The sequence below is a fragment of the Fusarium keratoplasticum genome, chromosome 8, assembly GCF_025433545.1.
Source record: "Fusarium keratoplasticum isolate Fu6.1 chromosome 8, whole genome shotgun sequence".
NCBI lineage: Eukaryota > Fungi > Ascomycota > Sordariomycetes > Hypocreales > Nectriaceae > Fusarium > Fusarium keratoplasticum.
The window spans coordinates 2,031,540-2,054,964 of NC_070536.1; the positions used below are offsets into that span (position 1 = coordinate 2,031,540).

Consider the following 23,425-nt stretch of genomic DNA (forward strand, 5'->3'; position numbering starts at 1 on the left):
AACCCAGCCATGGGCGTACAAAGGAAATGTCGTTTCAGTCATCGCCGATTAGTTTTAGTACACGCTGTCCTCGTCCGCCCCCTGGGAGGTCATAGACGGGGTGCTGACATTCGAGGAAGCTTCAGGGTCGTCGACATAGCCAACGAGGGCCTGAGAATGCAATTTGAAAGACTCGCCCATGAGTCGTGTAATACTGCAAAAGACGTTAGCACTTGCACAGTCACAAATATTGATAACGAACGGACTTACCCCCAAACAACAACTTCGTCAAGTATAGAGCCCCAAAGTCGTGCCACAACTGCACTCAGTTGAGACATGTAGTTCTCATCAATCTCCTTGATCAAGAGCTGACGAATCTTGTTGTACATGGCCAGTTCCTCCTGGGTCGCGGGCTCCTCGTCATGTTCCAGGCGATACAGCCACAACGACAGGATGATCATCAGATCCATCCCGCAGAGCGCGTGCTCCACACTCCAGTTGGTCGGCGATACACGCGCGATCCATCGAACTCCTTGGGAGACGACTGTTTCGAGGCAGTTGTAGCACTCCTCGATGACCTTGATCATCTCACTCGAACGCTTCACGCGATCCCGAGCGTGTGTCATGGCTGCAGCAACCTCATAGGGGTCATGGTAACGCAGTGCTTCTTGCACCGCCTTCAGGTCAACTTCGAGACGGGCGCGGGCGTTGCGGTACATGGCCCTAGCGTTGAAGATCAAGGGATGGCCCTTGTGGGGGGCGCTGATGGGAACCGGGAAGGCCTCGGGTTCGCAATTGTCGACAGACTTCTCCCAAGTCTCCAATGCGAGTCGCAGCTTGTACTCGGTAACCACGTCTTGAAGGGCCTCGGGGCTGCGCTTGTGGTACCAAACCTCGAGGAAGAGAGCATTGATCATGACGCGTGTTCCGAATGTGCTGTATCGGAGAGTCTCGCCCTGGAAGAGGTTGTCGTGTGCCTCCATAAAGGTCACAGTAGTCGACGCCTTGAGGTGTTCTTGCCATGTCGCCTCGTCTGAAACTTGCAAGTTCCACAGCGTCTCAGTAGAGGGAAGTTGAAGGTCCTCGAACTCGCTGAAGCTGATAGCTGGGGTGTGGTTGTAGGTCAGAGTTAGCAGACCAAAGAAGATGTAGACGGCGTAGTATGTACGACGGCAACCCTCGTCCTCAACCCACTCAGCGCGCGTTGGCTTGGCTGTACCGCGAGCTTCCTGACGAAGCTTGAGCTCATACCTGTTGCCAGCGACCATGTTGGCAAGGAGACTCTTAATTGAGCACGTCCATTCAAGACCCTTGGGGTCACCACTCCAGCTGGCGAACACCATATTCAAGAGATTGCTCTGCATGGTCCACAGAGGGCACTTGCGAGAGCTGAAGTTCTCCTTACTCTGAAGGAACTGGTTAACAAGAACCTTGGAGCCGATGTGTAGCATGTAAGCCTGCTCTTGGTCAAAGGCGTAGAGGGCGCCGATGCTGAGGACTGCCAATAACAATGGTGGAGAGACCTTGGTAGGGTGGAAAGAAGCGGGGTGTAGGAATGGCAGGTGGTGATGGAAGAGACCGAAATAAGTCGACAGATAACGGTTCAAGGAGCCCAGGCCAGGAAGACGGAAACCTTCGGGAATGGCGTGCTCGCTGTCAGCGCTGCGAATGTGGTCCAAAATTGCGTTCCGTTCGTCATCCCCCATCACTTCGGGTGCCTTGTAACCGGACTTTGATGACTCTGAGACCCAGGGAGAAGGAGGGCCCGCGGCAGAGTTTGGTAATGAGTTGATCATTGACTGAAGTGCTGGCACAAGGCCGTTGCAGTTCTGTCCGCCGATGGGAGGAAGCTGGTTGGAGTTAGGTTGCAAGGTGGTTCCGCTGGCGAAAGATTGCTGAGATTCGAAGGATCCAGAAGTGCTCGAAGTGATAGAGTGCGCCTTGGGCTCGGTCACTGATTGGGACATGAAGCCGTCCCACTGAACCTGGGGCAATGCGATGGCGCCAGATGGGTATGTCACTGTGGACTCCATGACTGAGGAGCTGTGTGGGGAGTATGCCATGGACGGGCTATCCTCGTAGGAATGATCTTCGCGCATCGCGGCAGTGGCCTTGTGGTGTAGGTCTGCCACGAGCATGGCGGCGGCCTCTACATCAAAGATGCTGTCGGCGCCGGATTCCATCTGCTCTAGCGTCGAACTGTCGATGGCGATGGATGACTTTGCTGGTGTGCCGATAGCTCGAGTCTTGGGGCCGGCTCGGCGTTTGCCATCGCTGTGAAGGGGAATGCCGCCATCCTTGGCGTGGACAGTACGGTCGTGTCTCAGAAGAAGGTCGCGACGAACAAAGGTACTTCGGCACTTCATGCACTTAAAAGGACGCTCCTTGGTATCTACAGTATGGTTAGCGGATGGATGAGCGAGATAGTGTGAAGGAGGGGACGTGGGGTGATGGCTGGTACGAGGGGCGAGAGGGGGTGGCACATACGTGATCGTTCATGGCGACTGCGGTGCTCGCTCCTGCTAAAGGCCCGGTTGCAGAACTGGCACTTGTATTTGCGCTCGGGTGCCAGCGAGGCCTTTCGCGAGGACGCTGTCGAGGCCGCGGGGGGCGGGAGGACTGCTACGCTTGCACCGGGCATCTCGACGAAGTCAAGTCGCGTTTCCGTAGGTGGATGGCGACAGAAGACGACGGCAAAGTTGCGCTCGGAAATCGGGCAATTAGGCTGGGCCCGACAGCACGATGGTTGAATATCGTCTGGTTCGTAGGTTGTTGCTCTCGCTCTCGCTCTCGACTGCTAGCTCCTCGCTTGCGCGGCGCTCCCGTGGGGTTTAAAGGGTGACTGCGGTGGACTCGAGCGTAATGATGGTCATTGGATATGATTGTATGTTGATCATGGAAAGGCGGGATTGTGTGGGTGGTATATATCTGAGGGCTCTGGATGGCCTTGTCGAAGCTGTACACCGGTCGGATGAGACGGGCAGATTGGTGCGGGATGATTGTTGAGAGGTGAGGTGGTGATGGGGGGATGTAAGAAGGAGGGAAGAAAAGCGAGGAGAAGGCGCAGAATACTTAGAGGGGCGGACGGGAAAGAGAGGGGGGAGAAATCCGGAGGGGAGAGTGACCCGGGAGTTGGGGGGCACTTATTTTCTGGGTGGGGAGGGGAGGAGGGGAACTTGGAAAACCAAGAAGAGGAAACCGCGAGGGAGGGAGGAGCGACCCAGGGAGGGAGAGAGGAGGGGTGGCTGAGAGAGTCACTTGCTGAGGCTGGGCACTCGTGCCAGCACAGCGAGCGCACAACTGGACTGGACAGCACAAAGCAACACCGAGCACCCCGCCAGACACCATCCATGGATGCTCGTCCAGATGGATGGCATGCCGCCCGCGTTGACCTAGGCTAGTGAGCACAGCACAAATGCAGCGCTATGCAGCAGCACCCTTCAGCGCGCAATCAGCAGTGCCAGGCCGGCTGGCCCCTCCCTACCCCCCTGTAAGACCGGGCCCTTTGCCCTCTGGGGCGGAACGCAGCAAACGAGTGCGCTGCGCTGGACTGCGACCAGATGGATCCACTGACACAGCAGCGGGGCCATTTCAGTGGAGGGGTGACGAGGGGCACCATTGCCGGTCCCTCTCAAGCCCTCAGCCTCTAAGCCCTTTACGGACGTAGCGAGCAGCGTCTCAGCTTGTGGGCAAGGCGGACGAGTGACGAGGGTGAAAATTCTGTCAGGAGAACCTGGCCTGAGAGCGGCCAACAGGCCCCGTCAATTAAAGCAGCACTGGCCGTTGGCCGAGACACGACGGCCGGCAAGCGAGGTACGACAATTCGAGGTACGAGACACAAGTACATGCTCCCTCCCCTTCAGAGGTACTCTTGGGCATCGAGAGAGGCAGGAGATACTTGCAGTCAGCACTCTGCTCCTGCTTGAGAGTTCCTGCACCCGGCACAAGCCCTGACTCCGCCTTTTTTGCTTTCTTTGTGATTTCTTTCCTCCTTCAGTGGACACGATGGAGACCATGCCCGCCGATGAGGGTCCGGACGGGGAAGCGGTTTTGCTTGTTCTTGCAGGCCCTAACGCAAAGTTGCAGGCGCCGTCCCATTCGCAAAATCGTCGGTCAAGGGCAAAATGTCGACTCTCTGCGAGTCTTTGAGTCGGTGACGGCCAGCAAAAGTCGGAGTCAATGTCGGTGTCGAGACACCTGGCCGGACGGACAGGGAACGGCTCTCCACCGTGATCCGTCGAGTCCGCCTTAAAGGCTGGCGGTCCGAGGCCCACGGCCCACAAATCCACGGTCCAGAGAGTCCACGGGGACGAGAGAAGCCGGGGCTCATGGCAAGGGCAACCAGGAGACCAGGGGGTGCGCGAGGCCACGAAACAACCAGCGAGCAGTCAGCGATGAGGCAGGGGTGGGAGCCAAACCAAGGAGCGTGGAGGACCAGAGGGCAAGGAACGAGGCACGAGACACCGCACATAATCACTGGCCACCACGATGACACAGCAAGAGGCGAGACGAGAACCGGTATCCTGCTGCCGCGCATCGGCCCAGAATCCAGAAGCAGCCAGATCTTGGGAACGTGATCGGAAAATCGTCAAATCTTCGAGGTCAGGCTTGTTGCGATCAGGCGGGGAAGCTCCAGAAAGCTCCAGCAATACATCACCGGGCCTGTCTGGTGAGGGGAGCTTCTGTTCTTGCTCTGGCCTTGCAACCTCGCACCCTACCCTGCTGTGCGGCCTCGACCTCCCAGCACTGCTCTCCTCCCTCCTCCACCACCAGCGCAATTCAGGTGTAGCGTCATGACACGGCCGCCTGTCAAGAGATCCCGTTCCCAGAGCACCGGCGCAAGGCCTTGGATCATGACCAGTCGTGAGCGCGCCTTGCATCCCGCGGCCCACTTGATGCGAATCTCCCCGGTCAAGCACGTCTATCCTGGTGGGGACGGGCTACACGGGGAGACTGGTGAGACTGTCCGGCCGGCCTCGCGTTGGGCCCCCCTGTCTGCCGGCACAATATGCACTGTACGCGTTCGCGGATTGCGGTGTATCACTTGCGTCTATTGATGGAGCGCGCATAGTGTCAGGTTCCCCATCGACACGGCTCGCCGCTTAGACCGACTTTGGGTCACTTTAATCTCCAGAATCGGGGGTAATTTCATCGACCTTTTTATATCACCAGCCTATGGGTATATCACTGTGGATGGAACACTTGGACTTTTCAGCTTTTTCATGTGCCGTAGCCACCAAGGTTCGATCTATCAGTCCGTGGCATCCATGCATACGGTTCTGGAACATCGCTTCACCCAACCAAAGCAACGAAAACAGACACGGATGAGCCATGTCCCACGGGCCAGAGGAGGCCAAGTACAGATCATTTCCCCCCTTGGGTGAACATTCTTTGCAATCCAGAGAGACACCAATCGCCCATTATCGGTCGTTCCGTTTCCCACAAGATAGGGGTTCTCGATGGAAATGATATCTCCCCGAGGGGAGCAAGGGATGAATCAAAGATTGCAAAAGCGACCAGAGTCTGGGCAGTGTGGCAAGCACTGGAGAGGTGCAAACGGGTCCCACAACGAGAAAATACATATGTATGATTCCGTCATTGAAGCTGCCATGGCATGAACGATAAATCTAGCCCGCGGGATCGACAGGAGCAGAAGCGATCATTGACGGGTCCATTCCAGGACAATGGTACTCCTCCGTTCGGCCTCACTTCTGACCGACAAGCTGAGATACGGTGAGAGATGAGCTCCGTTTCTGCCGTATTTGCTGAGGGCTGCGTCTTGAGTGATCCATTCTCGTATCCACAACGCCAGGGGGCAAGCCACAGCGCAAGAGAGCCAGAGGAATGGCAGCGTTGGTAACGCTGGTCGAGGAGCACAACCGAACGTCCGTCTCAGTCGTCAGCTCCAGGGCGACGGATTGCGAGCTAGAAGGGCTCATCTCGCTGTGGAAGAATGGAAACCTGGGAGATGCGCTACTGGAGCCCCTCCAAGGCGTCCGGCCCCCTCGGATCTGCAACCTATTTGTCCTTCTGATGCTGCCGTACCCCGCAACGGTCGGACGGCACTGGCGCCCGAAAGGATCCAACAGCGAAATCCACCCGGCGAGAAATGGAGGGGGATGTCGTCGTCTCGAGGAGGGAGGGCAATGAGGGGCTTCTATCCATCTGCAGTGAGATAACACCCGAGGGCCGAGCTTGTGGGGGAGCATGAAAACCACATGATTATGCCTGCACTGTTGACGACAAAGACGCGCATCAACGGGCGATACGTTTATCTGTCCGCAACTGGTAATCGGAATTAGCTCCAGGAGAGCGGGCCGGGTCGGGACGGTGCATGCTGCGCTTCTTCCAACGGTATCATGAGTGTGTGAAGGTTTGGAAGGAGTTTGAAGCGACGCTCCAGGGCAAATTCCTCTCGGACCCTTGCGTTTGTAGAACCAAGGTTACGAGCTCGCCTCGCTGGTTGACTTTTAGATGATCCACGCCAACGGGGCTAGTCCATCTTGATGCTATAGCGGGCGGGTCCGCGGCACTCTCCCGGAGTAGGGAGCCATGGTTTGGGGCGTGCTCCACGTGGTGTCAAGACGATGGATGGTGGAGTGCATTCACTGGCGTCCTTTTTCTCCTGCTCTTTTTGATTTCTGTCTTTTTTGAGTTGCTGCTGTTTTCTCTCCAGCCTTCTCGTAATACCGACTTCTGGCCATGCGTAAAGCGGTCAACGGGATGCAACCCTGGAATCCAAAGCTTATGCGCGCAGCTGGGTTGTAATCGTACCGTGGCCTCAACAGTCTTGATCGAACTGCGCGTCCTGGACGAGTTCGACGCACAATGGATCAGGGGAGCCACACCGGGAATGAGAGGAGGAAAGGGAAAACGACTGGCACAGTGTCAACACTGGGAGGTCAGGCTGGTTGGCCCTCCGATAGAGTGGGGGAAGCGGGTTACGAAACCACACAACCTCAGGCAACCAGCCCGTCCAGAAAACGGGGAGATGAGTGCGAGATTGGGAGGACAAGGGCCCCAGCGGTCTCGACACGGAGCGCCTATCAGGAGATTAGCAGAGACAAGGCTGACAGCAACGTCCTCCCGTTAGGTGCTCGTTAGCGACTTGGTCGCCATGGCATTACGGCGTAAATTGCACCGTCCGCGGAAGATTCCCGGTCATGGATCTATTGAGATGCTGACTCATCGCAGGGTCCGTCCGGATTGAGCAAAGAATCAGGAGAGCATGGACGTGGAAGTGGACGTGGTGGTGGAGGGGCTGCGGGAATCGCACATCATCGCGATGAACGATGGGCACGACAAGCAACAGCACGTCACTTGAGGCCGCTGGCTGGACAATGGACTTGTCGTTGCATTATCACTTGCAGTCTGCAGGTCACTCGCTCTGCGAATTATAAAGACCTGAGTAGCTCAAGAAGAAGAGAAGAAAGGCGAGCGATCGGCGGTCCTCTGCACCGCTCCCCCGCCTCCTTAATCATGGCCACCCGTGGTCTGTGTGTTTGAGGTTCCGAGCGCAAGCAATGACCTTGAGGTGCATACTATACCTCACTCAGGGAGTTTGTAACTCTCTGATACCACCTCTGGTTGTAACTCCGCTGTCCCCTCTAATTTTCCGTTATCCTGGTAGCGAAGCGACCTCAAGCCGTTGGGACCGTGGTTCAGAAACAGCAAGTCTAATCTCGATAACAAGAAGAGACGAGCACTGACACCTGGTCGGTCCTGGAGCAGTCGGAGTCTTGAAGTATTGAGGTACGCTTTGGGCTGACTGACGACGATTAGCTTTCCAGCTTCTGGGAGCCCGTCATATCTGGATGATCCAACCGCCAGCGCAATGAAGCGTCACCACAAACTCCAAGCTGCTGATCCCTCACTCATGCTTTTGTACGTAGTAAATTTGGAAACTCGACCGGTTACCCAAAAGAGTCCATCCAGGGACAGGAAAGGTTTCATCAGGGCGCGAGGTGGTAATTTTCCAGTGGAGAAATTCATGGAGTGGAGTGCTGAATGCCTCTGTCCCGTCCTGTCGTGTCGCTGAACCTGAGCTGGGCTGTTAGTGTCCATCCGCGCTGCTGGGTATGGATGGGTGTCCATAGGTAGATGCTGCGGAATAGAACCCCTCCTTAGTTTCTGATCGGGTCCGTTGCTCCCACATCAACTTCAACACTCGCAACAACAAGCTCCAACTCCCCTTTCCTGGCTTTCCGAGACGACGCACGACGGCCCGAGCAACCCCAGAACTGTCCGCTTCGGATCTCCAGAGGCCAAGTCAATGCCTCTCCAGTAGGCCCTCCAGCAAATCGTCCTCTGCTCGCGGTAGCCTTGACTGGCCTTTCTCTGCCTCTTCTATACCGTCTTTTTGCAGCAGCGCCTTGACGACTACGGCCGACCTGCTCAGTCCATTCTGGTCTGGTCTCAGCCAACCGCCCGCCGCCGCCCTCCTCCTCTCAGCCCCTCGCCCACCACACGCATCCAGGCCTGATCCCAGTGTGGTCGCCCCTCTAACCCCCCCTGGATTCTCGTCCTCCTCTCTGTGCCTTCCAAGCGAGCCTGCGACTTCCCGCGTCTCCTGCGACTCCTGACGAGACGAGCCTCGTGGTATGCTGCTGCGCCATCTTTGCCGTGCTACGAATTGCTATCGTCAAACTCGGCATCCTTGGATCAGCGATAGGCCTGCCGCTTTTGACCATGTCCTGAGGTGAGCTTGGCCGCCGCAACCCGACATGCTCAAGATACAGACCGCCGCCGTGCCGCCAAGTATCCACTCTTCGCGCACTATCCACGACCCCTCCGGCGACTCTCCGTCCGCGTCCGCGCGCATCACGCCTGCCTCCGTTCAAGCCTCCGATCAACATTCTTCCTCGACTCGGGCTGATCCCGCCTGGGGCGTCATGAACGGCATCGTCGGTACCGCCCCCATGGGGACCATGTACGTTCGCGCCCTTTACGACTATGAGGCCGACGACCGCACCAGTCTCAGTTTCCACGAAGGCGATGTCATCCAGGTCATCACCCAGCTCGAGAGCGGCTGGTGGGATGGTGTCATCAACGGCGTTCGAGGCTGGTTTCCTAGCAACTACTGTCAGATCATCACGAGCCCAGACGACCTCCCCGACGCCGCCCACAATGGCGCTCTCGAGAACGTTGAGGATGACGCCGAAGACGCTGAAATTTACGACGACAACTACGAACAAGACGACGACTCTGAACAGGATATGCCCGTGGGTCTTCCGCTCGAGGGCACTGATGGAGGCGACAGCTCGAGAGCCGACTTCTGGATTCCGCAGGCCACCCCCGATGGTCGCCTATTCTACTACAACATGATGACGGGTGATCGCAGCATGGAACTGCCCCTCGAGTCTCCCGTTTCCGCAAACGAGACCGGACCGCGAGACCGAATGAACGTCAACATCCCTGATAAGACAAGGCCGCCCCCTGAGATGATGGCGCGCGGCTTAACTCAGGACGAAGACGACGAGTCGCTGACTTCAGCGTCTGAAGCCGAAGGCGACTCCTCGAGGCTTGCACGACGCTCAAAGGTGCTTAAACGACACATATATTCCTCATCTGTAGTTGATGTAGCCGCTAACATTTGTCTTGCAGCACCGGAATCGTGCCTCGTTCGGTGCTCTGTCGCCTTCAACATCCATGGACTCCATCAATGGCGCATCACCCATTGGTCGCCCAAGAAATGGCACCTCGCCGAACGGCCATCTTGCCGCCGGCCAGGTTCCAAACATAGCTTCAGCTACCTCGTTCACTAGCACTACCTATAATCTTCCAACGACAGCCACAGTTCCTCGCTCGTTCTTCGATGATGGATCTACACCTTCGCTCAGCTGGACTCTTCTTGTTTCCAACATGAGGCGTGCCATCGACCGGTATCGTGAGGCCATCACCAACAATAATCGCTCAGAATATGTAGCGCGAGCCGAGGATATATCCGATCACCTACGACTACTCCTGGCCGCTGGTTCTGGAACTACTGACAATCACTCCGGCCAGCCATCCATCATCTCAACAAATAAGGCTCTGTACCCTCACTTCCGGGACATGATGTCCAAGTTCTCGAAGCTCGTTATCTCATCCCACATTGCTGCCGCCGACTGGCCCAATGCTGAGTCCATCCAGAAATGTCTACAGGAAGCCGACGGTGTCCTTCTGGGTGTGTTCAGTTACGTGGAAGTCGCTCGACAACAGCGCGGCGAGGAGATTCCTCGTCTCTTCCCTGGTTTTGTCATTGGTAGCACAACTGGTGGCAGCTGGCAAAACAACGGACTGGGCCCTCGAGATGAGATAACCGCCAACTTCCTCGAAGACGATGAAGGCGTTGTAGAGCCAACAGCTATCCTGGACAACAAGCTACTAGAACGGCTCGATGAACAGAAGCGCATTCTGGTATCCAGCATCCGCGAACTCGACAAGAGCCTCGTTGTGCCAGAAAAGATCATCACGCCCTACAGACATGAAGTGATTGGGAACAACGTCTGTTTTGCAGGTGGCAGAGTGCTGGAGACTTTTAGGCAATGGGTTGCCATGATTGAGTCCATCGATCTGTCATCCTTGGGGAACAGCTTCCAGACACCTCAACTATCCGATTTTGGCACCCATAAACAGAGCCTCTACGACAACATTTCTGACCTTATCTTGGGATGCCAGGCCGTTGCCGGTCCTTTGGCCGATGAATGGACTGAGGTTCGAGGTGAAGCGATGGAAAACCGCCTGGAATATGTTCGATCATGCGCACGAGCACTGGAAACAAACTCCTCACATATCGGATTCTCTCTACAACTTCTCTCTGAACAAGTTCAGATTAATATGCAACAGCATCAAATGGACCAACGGCCTCACGATGAACCTTTCACCCGGGCACCTCTACAAAGAGGTGAGACGATGCCATACGACCGCCCACACCAACGAACAGAGTCAAGGACTGCTCCTGTGAGACCAGCACTAGTTTCATCACAGTCATTCACCGAAGGAGATCCTGCGCCAGGGAACTTCCGCAAGGGCGACTACTCGAAGGTCAAGAAGATCTTTGGCGAAGATCCTTCACCCCAAGTTCCGGTCACAGAGGATACACCGGAATTCTTGCTCCTCGACTTCGAGCATGAAGTATCTTGGGATGCCAAGACCTCGCCGCCTACTGTCAAGGGAGGCTCTCTACTTGCCCTTGTTGAGCAGCTCACCCGCCATGACAAGCTTGACTCGAACTTCAACAACACCTTCCTCCTCACCTACCGTTCTTTCACTTCTGCTCGAGAACTTTTCGAGCTCCTCGTAAAACGATTTGGAATTCAACCACCCGAAGGCCTGACACAAGCGGACTACGAGATGTGGAGAGACCGAAAGCAGAAACTCATCCGTTTCAGAGTGGTCAATATCCTCAAGAGTTGGTTCGACAACTTCTGGATGGAAGAATACAACGAGGAGTCCAAACAGCTTATCCGGGACGTTTACACATTTGCAAAGGATACCGTCAAATCAACAGAGACCCCTGGATCGGCACCCCTGATGGCAGTCCTGGATCAGAGATTGAGCGGCAAGGAGGCTGGAGCTCGAAGGATGATCCAGACGGTGAACCAAAACACCCCCACTCCAATCATGCCAAAGAATATGAAGAAGCTCAAGTTTCTGGATATCGATGTGGTGGAATTCGCCCGACAGCTCACAATAGTCGAATCACGACTCTACGGCAAGATCAAGGCCACTGAGTGCTTGAACAAGACCTGGCAAAAGAAGATCGGCGAAGGCGAACCTGATCTGGCCCCCAACGTCAAGGCCCTCATCCTCCACTCGAACCAAATGACCAACTGGGTTGCCGAGATGATCCTAGCTCAGATGGACGTCAAGAAGCGAGTGGTTGTTATCAAGCACTTCGTGTCTGTTGCCGATGTAAGTGGTGCAGAATACAAGCGAGCCCCTTGGAGCAAAGCTAACACACAGGCAGCGTTGCCGTGCGCTCAACAACTTCTCCACACTAACCTCCATCATCTCGGCCCTGGGTACCGCACCCATTGCTCGTCTCAAGCGTACATGGGATCAAGTGCCCCAGCGTACGCACACCACCTTGGAGTCAATGCGGAGAGTCATGGCGAGCACCAAGAACTTCGGCGAGTACCGAGAAGCGCTTCATGCAGCCAATCCCCCCTGTATCCCTTTCTTCGGTATGGATCCTTCCCCTTGCTATGGATGCAGATGATAGATCACAATGCTCACAACCAACAAAGGTGTCTATCTAACCGACCTGACCTTTATCGAGGATGGTATTCCGTCCATCATCAAGAAGACTAACCTCATCAACTTTGCCAAACGTGCTAAGACTGCTGAAGTCATCCGAGACATTCAGCAGTACCAGAACGTGGGATACTCCTTGCAGCCGGTGCCTGAGCTGCAAGACTACATCTTAAACAACATGCAGGCAGCTGGTGATGTGCACGAGATGTATGACAAGAGTCTGCAAGTCGAGCCTCGTGAGCGAGAGGATGAGAAGATTGTGAGGTATGTTGAACTGCGGAATACTCCCGCGTCCTATGGAGGGGTGCCTTCTTTTTTCTGATAAGCCGATTTGTTTTGTTTCGGCTGGCTCCGCGACGGAGGTCTCTTCAGGAGTAGTTACCTGGAGACCTCGGTAATGATGAAGAGAGACAAATGCTTACTTGACTTGTTGTTGATTTGCAGGGTTCTTGCCGAGTCTGGCTTCCTATAAGCAGTGCCCCCTTGCAACTGTTCCGAGACGTCGATGCAACCGCATCTATCCACGCTACGATACCTTGGAAATGGGTCGGAAACAAGCCGGGATGGGTGGGATTGTGATCCTAGCCGCGATCCTGACAACCAGCGATGGACGAGATTGGCTACAGCACGCGGCGCACATCGCTGTGAGCAGCGCCGCCCACATCCCGATAGAGCGCGAAGCGGCGCAACGCAGCGAAACTTGGTCGGGAGACGGCCCGCGGAAGTTGGTGTGGTAGATGTTGGCAGCAGGGGTTCTAGAGCGTGGGGAGATTGAAGTGGGAGTGTCGATGAGACTGATGGGGGCAACTCTGATCGTGGTCTCTACTCGATAGCCTGGCTTATCGACATGTTCAGACATAAGGTTGAGGACACTCGGAAGCTACACCAACAGGACTGGAAATGAGCCCGTTAGGGGAAAGGGGGAACTCCGACACAGGAGGCGAGTCCAACATTGATGGGAGGAAGGGGAAAACTCAGTGGTGGCCGATGGTGACAATGGGACGATGTACGCTGGCCGCACGAGGATTGAATATACCTGAACGGATCTAGGAGAAGGTCGAATGATACGATATGATGGAAGCAAGCAAGCAAGCATCTAGGAGAGCGGAGGACGCCTCGACCGCGAAGACATACACAAGATAGTGTGGATGGGTGGGTAAAGGTTGGCGAAATGGCGCATGGAGCCGGATGATACTACCTATCTGAGGATTAATGATTCTTCTACTGGGCTGAGAAGAAACAAACATGCAACATTGCCCTTGCTCGAAACCCCATACCCCAGCTTCAATCCATGCTGCCCCCAGTCCCCGACCCGAACGTGCAGGCCCGCCGTGCCGTCTCGGGGTTGCAACGGGGTGGGACAACAAGCCCTGTTGGGCATAACCTGAAGGGGATGAGAGGCGAAGCGAGATGTTCCAGCAGCTGCATTAGGGGATCAATATTTCCTGCATCAGCAGAGTTATGCCACATGACTCTGTAATCTCGAGTGTTGGTGGTTTGAATAATCAGGAGGCAGCCTGTGCCTCAGCCTTCATTGAACAATACCACCTCGAAAGAGTGGTTTCAAACTAAAACGTGGGTAAAACTACATGTACACGGCCCTGGTTATCAACAGCGAACAACCTGAGGTCAACACACAAAGAGGCCGTGTGGGATATCATTCTCGTCATTACAACATGTCTGCTTCTCTCATAACCCTGCGCCCCTCGTTTAGTGCTTGTGGAGCTTGGCCTTGATGCGCTCGCCGAGGCTGGGCTTGTCCTTGTGCTTGTCATCGTGAGAGTGCTTCTCGTGAGATTTATGCGAGTGTGAGCCGGAAGAGGACTCCTCGCCAAGGTGAGCACCCTTCTCCTCCATGAGGCCTAGGAAAGAGTTAGACAGTTATCAAGCAAGCATGGGTAGAAGTCAACGTACGGTCAGCCTCTCGTCCAGCGCCAGGCTTGGTGGCGTCAAAGTCTCCGCCGTCAGCAGCGAAGCCGGTGGCATGGACATATTCATCCCGGGCAGGGTCGGGCTGGTTCTCGGACTTGGACGAAGAAGTAGCAGCACCCTCGGAGCCGATCTCACGGGGCGCTTCGGAGAAGCCTTCCTGGGGTCTTTCTCGGCCGGCATCGCCCCTCTTCTCCTTGGCGACGACCTCAACAGGGCGGGGACCGGGGCCCTCGCCCAGCTTAGCGGTGTTACCCTCCGAAGTGTTGTCAACGTCCTCGAGGTCGGCGTTCTTCTCCTTCTCTAGACCCACGCGCTCCGGGTTGCGAGTGTCGTTCTGGCCAGAGGAGGTGTCCCGGACATCCTTGGACTGGGCGCCAAATGCAGCAGCCTCTCCAGAGGGTGTCTCAACTCTGGCGGTCTTGGGGGCAGAAGCCTCTTGGCCGAGGGTGCGCTCGTTGTAGTTTTGCTCTACCCTTTCCTGGGAAGGGGTATCTTGAATGGGTGTTAGCGAGGTGGTCTTTCAAGGGCCGGGGCCTAAGGAGTGTTAAGAGTAGACAACTTACCCAGGTTACCGGCGTCGTAGGGCTCGCCCTTGGCGGTGTCACCCTGGACTCCAGAGACGGGCTCCTTCTGGGGCTGGTTCTCTCCCCAAACAGCCTTGGCGGCGGCAGCGGCGGCGTTGCTGATGGTCTCCATGGTGTATTTGATGGTGAATTATAAAGGAATTTGGGTATCAGACGGATTGTTGTGTAAGTTGGCGGGGTATCTTGCGTGGTGAAGGTGGGAGCTTCCTGGTTTCAAATCGAGTGCGTACTGGGGTATAATAAAAGGAATTGAAGTGGTATGGGAATGAAGAGAAGATCACGGGAATAGCTGAAGTTTAAATGCAGCTCGAATGATCTACAGTCAAGGACAATCGAGGAAGGGAGGTTTAACACGCGCTGACGTCGTCAGGCCTGTTGGCTTGGATGTTGGTGCGAGGGGTAGTGTAGCTACCTATTGTACAGCTGTGCTATCCACGTAACTACAGTACACGGCACATGCCGGTTCAACAGCTATTCGGGCCTCTTCAAGGCAGAGCTGGGTAGGACAAACATCATCCCGTATGTGGCGGCACGGATTATGACGCCGCGACCGACAGATGCAACAGGGTCCTGGCACGTTGAGCTGGAGGTTCCCTAGCTATTCATGTTGGATGGATGATGTAAAGTGCGGCTCCATAAAAAGGGTATGACGTTACGCCGCCCTCCACCGAGAACCGAAAAGCAAGGCCATGCCCGTATTGAAGATGGCGGCTGAAATGTTTGGTTCTGGTGCAAGGTCAGCAAAGCCGGCCTGCCAAGGTGGGCACAAAGATCTGGGGTAGACCGATATACGTCAACTACGTCATCGACGGATGGGGACCGGTTTGAGTTGAGCAACACAGACATGTACTACTGTGCAGTAGTTAGATTTGTAGCTTGTGAGGAAATCATGGTCTGTAGCATTAAGGAATGAAAGGAGTCAAATAAGTATTACAATAGAGCCAGAGGCAAAGAGAAGTGTGTAACACCATGGTCTGCGCATATCGCGATGCACACTTCTCACCTACCCTCGACCTGCACAGGACGCTTCTTGGCTCTACCCGCCGATGAATCGATTCCAGGGCGAAATGTTCCGCTTCCACGTGCGATAGTGTCAGAGAGATTGGCTCTCGGACGTCATCTAGCCAGAGACGGTTAACCTGTCTCGTTCCGCCAGGTCGTTAATCAAACACGTTCGTACACTTGCGAATCAGCGAGCGTGGTCAGTGTTAGCGGCGAGCATGCAGCCCTGTAGAGCCTGCTCGGCCGAGTCCCGGCTCTTGGCCCCCCAGGAGAAGGGCGGGAATGCACATCAGCTTCCCCGTTGGAAGGTTGTTTTTTGGGTAGTAGGGCTGTGAGAAGGACATGCGATGCTAATGTCGACTTTGGCTCTAGAAGCCATATCAACGCCATCGTCGACTGCGCTTGGGCGGACCAGAACGTGGTGCCAAGAGAAAGCATACGTGTAAGCTGGATACCAGACCCCATCTGATGTGTTGGTCAATACTCAGCCAGGCGACGACTAGAGGCCTGTGAGGCCTGTTTCAGGTTATATGGGCTGGGGCATCTGGACCGCAAGTTTGGTGCTGTACTCGAGTCGTGGTGAAAGAATGGGTAGGGTGAGCAGATCGGACACCATCTCAAGGACGTTTCTCATACTTGTCAGCACTTGGACACTCACCGTATCAACAATTAAAGAGGAGATCCCGACTTCGGCCACGGAATAAGAATGCCATCAAAGGCCCTGTCCCCTGTTGGTTTACTTCGTTCGCCTTGACTTTTGAGGTTGCCTTGACTCTTGAGCCTCTGCCACCATGTTACAATCAAGGCTTGAACCCTTGTTGGGGCTGTGATATATCACCTCAACCAGTGTCTTTGACCCCTATCTCTCACGCCTTGTGCTTTTCGTGTAGTCTCTTGCTCCCACTGCCGCCTCCTATTCTCCATGGCTCAGAATGTCCACTCCCGAGTCTTGGTGGCCAGGCAGTCCCTGTCATCCAGGTCCCGCCCACCATGATCCCCCCTCACCACCTCAGGTATTTCATGTGCGAATAGGAGCTCCTCCCTTCGTATCAGCAAGGTCTAGTTTTAAGCAGCGTGACAGATTTTTTCCAGGCTCGGATCGGCTTGTGGTCTCGGTATCGACATCCGTGCGGTTTGGCATCTTTGCTTGTCAATGCTAGTGCACGATGGATGTCATGATGGGACGTGACAAGCTAGAGATCGTCAGCCTTCACACCGACTTCACCTTCATACACTGGTGCTGACGGGGTCTAGAATAGACACAGTACATAAATAAACAAATACCATCCATAGCTTGCGCCGGTGTGCGGGACTCCATCTCCGAGGACGCGGTGCCTGTGTCACTCCGGGTCCACTGCCAGTCCGAGCACCTCCTGGCTTCCGACTCCGTCTCCGTCTGGGCTGCGACTTTCACCTTTTGCGCATTCCTGACCCTGCATCCACGTCTGGAATTTATAGATGTTCAGAGGCGCCTTTGCCTTTCCGGCCTCTGCTGCTACTCTGCGACTGCACCTTCTCCGCTGCTTCGCCTTGATTACCATCACCCACCCTCCCATTCGCTTCTCCGCATTCGCTCGCAGCTGGAGCTGGACGAGACCGACCAGGCCCTGTACGCTCCCTTGCTTGACTCGGCGTCTTCGCAATCACAGGCGACCTAGGCGAGGCGAGGCGAGGCTCACTCACATGTGCCGAATAATAAACCGCACCTAGCCACATACCCCACGCACCTCTTCTTCACATACCTCCCCTTACGCCTCCTGCACGCTGGGCTCCGGGGGCCCCGCAACAAAGACGGAAACATTACGGGCTTGCACGGAGAGCGAGAGTGATTGATCTGGGAGTGTACCGACAACGGCCAAACGGGCTGCGGGCAGGTCGAAGGCCAAGCAAGTGCAACGGGAACGGGAGGAGGACCACCTGGAGGAAGTGAGCTGCAGGGTCAATCACAGGCGCTGTGAGCGACTGGGTCTGAGCCCAAGGTGAGTGGCTGGCGGGCTGAGGCGGCGTTCGTCGCAACGAGGACGAGGTCTCCAACAGCGCGCGCTCGATCGCGTAGGCTCCTCGTGATGGGCGCAGCCTCTTCTAATGGTTCTTCGGCCTCCTGAATTTCATCCTCTGCCTGCGTCGGACCCTTCGACCTTTGCCTTGACGGTCATTCAGTCAGCAAGACCACTCAGCGGGCTCACGATACGATTCGCCGCCCCTCTTGTTTCAAGCCTGACAGGACGCGCGCCTCCCAAAATCGCAGCGGACAAGCCGAACACGCCATCTTTCAACTCGTTCAACAGCTGGGATTTCTCACCGTGGAGACTGATTGAAGAGGTGCTCTTGCGCTCCCGACGCTACGGGTCTTGTCTGCATTCGGAATCGTGGGTTCTTAGCCCTCCCGCTTGTTGTTTCCCCGCCGGTTCCGCTTCCTCCGTGTGTCCGACCTCACCGCTCCGGTTCTACCGACGATCGCCGGCGTCCACCTCTCGGCAGGGCGCCGCCGTTGTCCGCAAAACCCCGGATCACCATGGTGTACTGTGGGAAAGCCTCCCAGGGCTGTCAAAACTGTCGCACGCGACGCATCAAGGTACGTTGTCGCGGTTGAATCGCGCCAAAGGCAGTCGCATGACATCTATCAGCCTCATTGCCGATAACTCTTTCTCATAATCTTTCTATTTCTTGGCTGACTAGTGTTCATCATTCAGTGTGACAAGGTAAAACCAGAATGCTCACAATGCATCCGCGTCGGCAAGAGGTGTCCGGGCTATCGCGACCAGCTGTCTCTCATGTTTCGTGATGAGAGCAGCAAGGTGATGCAAAAGGCACACGCGCAATGGGGCGTTGGCGAATCTGGTTCAGAAATGACCTCACAAGCTTCGTCCAGCTCTTCAGCTTCATCTAGCGCATCGACTTCTGCGTCTGCCGCTTCTTCTGTTCCGACCCTGTCATGTTCCACATCGACTAATACCACGCTTGCACCATACTCCGCTCCCTCATCGGCGATATCTTCTAGCGCTTCATCCACCGCATATTGGTCAACTTCTCCTTCGTCACTCGTTAGCCATCAGACGTCACCACCAACTCCTCCATCACCGAACTCATATCACCAAACCTCCTCTTCAGCCTCCGCAGCACAGCCAGTCGCCGTTTTGCCACCGCCACGCCTCCCAACTCCTGTCGACCCGAGCCTCGAAGAACAGGGAGTTCAGTTCTACATCAACCGCTATCTCATCGGCCACCCTGACGAACCCAAGACCCCAGGAGACCTTTCTTCTACCGAATGGTTATGGGACCCCGCGGTACAGGATGTCATGGCCGCTGTCGGTCTCGCCAGCTTGTCGAATCTCAGGGGTGACCACAACTTGATGACGACGGCTCGCCAGAGATATGGAATGGCCCTGAAGCAGACCGGCCGCCTTGTCCAGACTTCGGTGACGCCGGACTTTGAGGTTACCATGCGCTCCGTCGTCATGCTTGCCATGTTCGAGGTGTGTGCCCTCACCCCTGAATTTTCTTCATCTTCCTCCCCCATGGTTAGCTTGATATTCTTTCACTTTCTCCTAGTGCTTTCTCTACCATCAAGTCATTTACTAACCGCCCTGTGCAGTTGGTGAAGGGAGCAACCCAGAACATCGCCCACGTACATGCTCATGTGATGGGAGGTGTTGCTCTGCTACGGAGATGGCTACCTATACCGGAAGTAGCCTCCCTTGGTATTCGGGCTATGTTACAGATGTGCTATTGCCTTGTGAGTTGCATCTACGCAACACCTCTCGAACGCTCGACTGATAAATCCTCCACAGTTCATCCCCGCGCAAATGTCGGCTACTTCTCTGCCAGCTCCGTTCTATGAGTGGATTACGTTCAGTTATGCTCTTCTTGATCCCCCCGATCGCCCAGCTGCCGACCTAGGCATGTTGATTTGCCGCTTTATCGAACTATCGACACATATTCAGACATATGTTCTCAGCGATGGCCGGCCACATACAACCTCGACGCTGAAGCAGCTTTTGGACATCGACGCCGCATTTGCGGAATGGGATCGTAAACTCGGGCCAACATGGCGATTCCGCACCGAGAAAACAGACGATCTACCCCCTGCCGCGGTCTTCGAGGGTGAATACCACATCTACTTCGATATGTTTGTCGCTCGAATGTGGGGTCACTACCGCTGGGCGAGGACCCTACTCAACCGGATCATTGCAGACTTTATCACGAGACACCCGTTATCTAGTTCATCGTTGGTCACGACATCCGAATACAAAAACCGACTCGAGGTAGTTCGGCTCCTGGCCCGAGATACTCTCATCAGCACACCAACACACTGGCGACACCCCCTCCTTACCGACAAATTCGCGATACCAGTGGAGAATATGGGAGGAGCAGGCTCAGGTTCGGCTGGTCTTCCGATCGTTCTTTTCCATCTACAGGCTGCTGCTTGTGGCCCCGGCTCTCTGGATACATATTGGGATTGGGCTATTGGGGTGATGGAGTGCATTTGGAGCGATCTGGGCATCCTCCATGCCAAGTCCATGATGGACTCTATGAGATCACATCGAGACTCGGTCAAGGTAAAAACAGAAAATGATTTGAATAAAGGCGGGGCAAAGGGGGTCAGGTAAAGGCATGGTATCGGCTGAGGGTTTTTGGGTGCACAATCTGGCGCATATTCTGGGTGATTTTTTGGGGGGGGTTGGGGACGGTGGTTCAGGCATGGGCATCAGGAGCTTCCGTGAGGGTCGTGAAGCTGGAAGCTGTACCACAGTCGGCGACGTTTAGAGTGTTTTGTGCTTTCTCAGGCGTTGAGTTGTTTGGGACACGGCCTATTATGGCCTGGTTTGACAGAATGTCGGCACAATACTATCTCCATTTGTTGGGTTATTGCAATTCCGTTACTGGTTTCACCGGGCCATCTTTTGGCATGAATTCAGCATATTGGTTTAGTTACTTGGCATCCGTATGAATGAGGCTGCATTCGACAAATCCTCATTGTGGAATATCAACTTTATGACAAGACGAAGGATACGTAGGAAAATAAAAGAAGACGAGACATGGTCACCACGGCTCATAGTTGTGATGCTTCAAGCGATCACTTTTTGATCAACCACCACAAAAAGCACTGTATAGAATAGGTTACGACCGAGTACTTGCCTCGAGCAAGCCCGATGGGTCTTAGGCACGGTCAAGATGGATTGCAAACGTGACAGTCCTGCAATGCATGTGGGGTTCACACTTGACGAGTTCACCAACCACGTAAGTGTCCAAACTAGGTAAGCAAGCAAGCAAGCAAGCAATCAGATAGGAAACAAACAATACCCATTCACGGCATAAGAACACAGGACCAAATTGGTATTTTCCTCTTGATCGCAAGGCTTGATGATGGCCTCTGAGAGCAACTCAACAGAAATAACACAGCAGCAGTACAACTAAAGCTTATCCCAAAGTTTTAACAACACAAGAACTCACCAATAAGGTTTGTAGCCGCTACAAATTATGTCAGAATGGTATCAATAAGGCTGAAAATTGTAAATAGACACGCGGGTCGGGGAAATACCAGGCACCCGTATAAGCTCATCCCACATGATGGGGTTGCGATGGTCTCAGCAAACCTTCGTCCGAGTTGGCTAAACCTCATCACAAGAGATAAAATCTTCCCTCGCAAAATCTCCAAAACCAGCAGCAGCAAACGTGGTATTTCTCTCTTAACAACCACCATTAAATACCCAGAAAAGGCTTGTTTCCCCAGACGTCCAGTGGGACCTGACTAGACCCCCGGAGAAATAGTGCGGCCCGCAGGGTTAGCACGTGCATTACTTGCAGCCGCTTCCGCAAGGCTGCCGTGTCACAGTCAACTCCACTTCAACACATAGCCTTATCGCAACGACCATCCCGAGGACATCTCACGTTTCTCGATCATCATTATATCCAACTGCAAACTCTCCCGGATCGACTCATCCTCATAACTCAAAGTCGAACAACTTCAGTATATCGCTCCCTGTCCAGTATGGGGTCTGACGCTCGCAAAGGTAACGCGACTTGCCACAGGCGCGTGACGAAGTTATGCTAAGCGCATCATTTAGGCGAGGACGGCACGATCAAGGTTGCATCGAAGAAGAAGAAGAATGGAGTCGTCAAGCTAAAGAAGCTCCCGCCCAAACACAGCAAGCCTGGAAACTGGAGGGACGGTAGTGTTGCGGAAGGTATGACCCGATGTCATGTCTAAGCTCTCAGGGCACAAGGGACTAATTGAGCCAAAGATAAGAAGAAGAACGGCAACCCTTCACCTACAGGAGCGCCTTCGCCAGGCCCTGTAGTGAACCAACTCGACGAAAATGCGCACGAAACGTTTGCGACCGGCCGACCCCTCGAAGACAACCCCGACCTCCAACAATGCAAACACTGTAAGAAGAGCGTCCTAAAGACGGCGGCAAAAGCACACATTGCGCAGTGTCTACGAGTGAAGAAGGAAAAGGCGCAAAAGAAGAAGGAGGCGCGCGAAGCCAGAGAAAGGGCAAAGGAGGCCGCAAGACAAGAGGAGGCACGCAAGGAGGACGAGGAGAATGGTGAAGGGAAAGGCGACGATGACAGCGACGAAGACGGAATCTCAGCTGAAAAGAAGGCCACTGGAAGCAAAACCGCCAAGAAGGCTGCCGGGAAGAAACCTGATGACGACAAGAAGGGCAAGAAACGGAAGGCCGATGGCGATCCAGATAAGGGGCCCAAGACGAAGAAGAAGAAGGATGAGCCTAAGGCCAAGGTTCCTAAACCAAAAGGTAAGCATTCTGCGAAACATTTTTTGGAGGATCAGCTAACCGTGTACACCAGGCCCTGTGGATGTGGAGCGCCAATGTGGTGTTATATTACCCAACGGGCAGCCTTGTGCGAGATCCTTGACGTGTAAGAGTCACAGTATGGGCGCCAAGCGTGCTGTTGCTGGCAGATCTCTACCATACGATATGCTTCTTGCTGCCTACCAGAAGAAGAACCAAGCAAAACAGCAAAGTGAGCCCCCATCAACTCCTACTTAGTCATTTGAAGACACGGCTAATCGTTGCTCTTTTCCCCCATCCAGAGGCAGCACTCGACGCCAATGCTCCAATCGAGGACGAGGACGATGCAAATAACGGTCCTGTCGACTCGGATGAGGAAACATCCGCCGTGATGGGCGCGTTGGCTACTTGGAAACCCCAGCCCGTGATTCCGCAGCCCACATTCGCACCGATCAAACGTCAGTACCAGCTTGCCAGGCTGCACGAACAGCTTCAGATGGCCACGAATGGTGGCAGAACCAACATTTTCGCCGTGAGTGGCTTCGGTGCGCAAAAACTCCCCGAGGGCCATCCTGGACTGCAGGAAAGCGAGGACGCTCCAGGGGAGCTGGACCTAGGAGTTGTGGGATTCGGGGCACGAACAACAGCAACGTTTACTCCCCAGCGTCAGGCCTCTGTCTCGAGTAGGGCATAGGCTCTGAAGATAAACCAATCCCAGCACACAGTCACCTCCAGAAGAGGCCCAAAGCTCGAGCTATGATACTTCCGACAATGAAGCGGACCATATCCTGGAAAGCATCGAGCGGGACGACGATCGTCAGACAGGATAGTCGACTGCATGTCCCCACCGGGAGAGCTTCACTGGTTTCAAGCTTGGATTCATACTTCGAACAACCAGAGCAAACGACTCATCATAGCTCTATCTAAGGCTTA

General features: G+C 54.8%; 5 protein-coding genes across 5 annotated transcripts; 3 read left to right on the forward strand and 2 right to left on the reverse strand.

The window, feature by feature from the left end:
• Window positions 1–54: 54 nt before the first annotated feature.
• Window positions 55–2,620, reverse strand: NCS57_01045400 (uncharacterized protein; the record flags this gene model as incomplete). Its single annotated transcript, XM_053060199.1, has 3 exons — window positions 55–193; window positions 250–2,371; window positions 2,467–2,620. The coding sequence occupies 3 exons, from the start codon at window positions 2,618–2,620 to the stop codon at window positions 55–57; spliced, it is 2,415 nt and encodes an 804-aa protein (XP_052910593.1).
• A 6,082-nt stretch (window positions 2,621–8,702) lies between these two features.
• On the forward strand, window positions 8,703–12,688 carry NCS57_01045500 (uncharacterized protein; the record flags this gene model as incomplete). The annotated part of the gene is made up of 5 exons (XM_053060200.1): window positions 8,703–9,518; window positions 9,583–11,874; window positions 11,930–12,146; window positions 12,210–12,480; window positions 12,661–12,688. The coding sequence occupies 5 exons, from the start codon at window positions 8,703–8,705 to the stop codon at window positions 12,686–12,688; spliced, it is 3,624 nt and encodes a 1,207-aa protein (XP_052910594.1).
• Window positions 12,689–13,926: 1,238 nt separating this feature from the next.
• On the reverse strand, window positions 13,927–14,844 carry NCS57_01045600 (uncharacterized protein; the record flags this gene model as incomplete). The annotated part of the gene is made up of 3 exons (XM_053060201.1): window positions 13,927–14,078; window positions 14,131–14,640; window positions 14,712–14,844. The coding sequence occupies 3 exons, from the start codon at window positions 14,842–14,844 to the stop codon at window positions 13,927–13,929; spliced, it is 795 nt and encodes a 264-aa protein (XP_052910595.1).
• A 3,405-nt stretch (window positions 14,845–18,249) lies between these two features.
• Window positions 18,250–20,344, forward strand: NCS57_01045700 (Zn(2)-C6 fungal-type domain-containing protein; the record flags this gene model as incomplete). Its single annotated transcript, XM_053060202.1, has 4 exons — window positions 18,250–18,309; window positions 18,428–19,255; window positions 19,330–19,470; window positions 19,526–20,344. The coding sequence occupies 4 exons, from the start codon at window positions 18,250–18,252 to the stop codon at window positions 20,342–20,344; spliced, it is 1,848 nt and encodes a 615-aa protein (XP_052910596.1).
• A 1,241-nt stretch (window positions 20,345–21,585) lies between these two features.
• Window positions 21,586–23,322, forward strand: NCS57_01045800 (SCA7 domain-containing protein; the record flags this gene model as incomplete). The annotated part of the gene is made up of 6 exons (XM_053060203.1): window positions 21,586–21,748; window positions 21,803–21,922; window positions 21,980–22,495; window positions 22,548–22,724; window positions 22,795–23,175; window positions 23,228–23,322. The coding sequence occupies exons 1-6, from the start codon at window positions 21,727–21,729 to the stop codon at window positions 23,320–23,322; spliced, it is 1,311 nt and encodes a 436-aa protein (XP_052910597.1). The 5' UTR covers window positions 21,586–21,726.
• Between the last annotated feature and the right edge of the window lie 103 nt (window positions 23,323–23,425).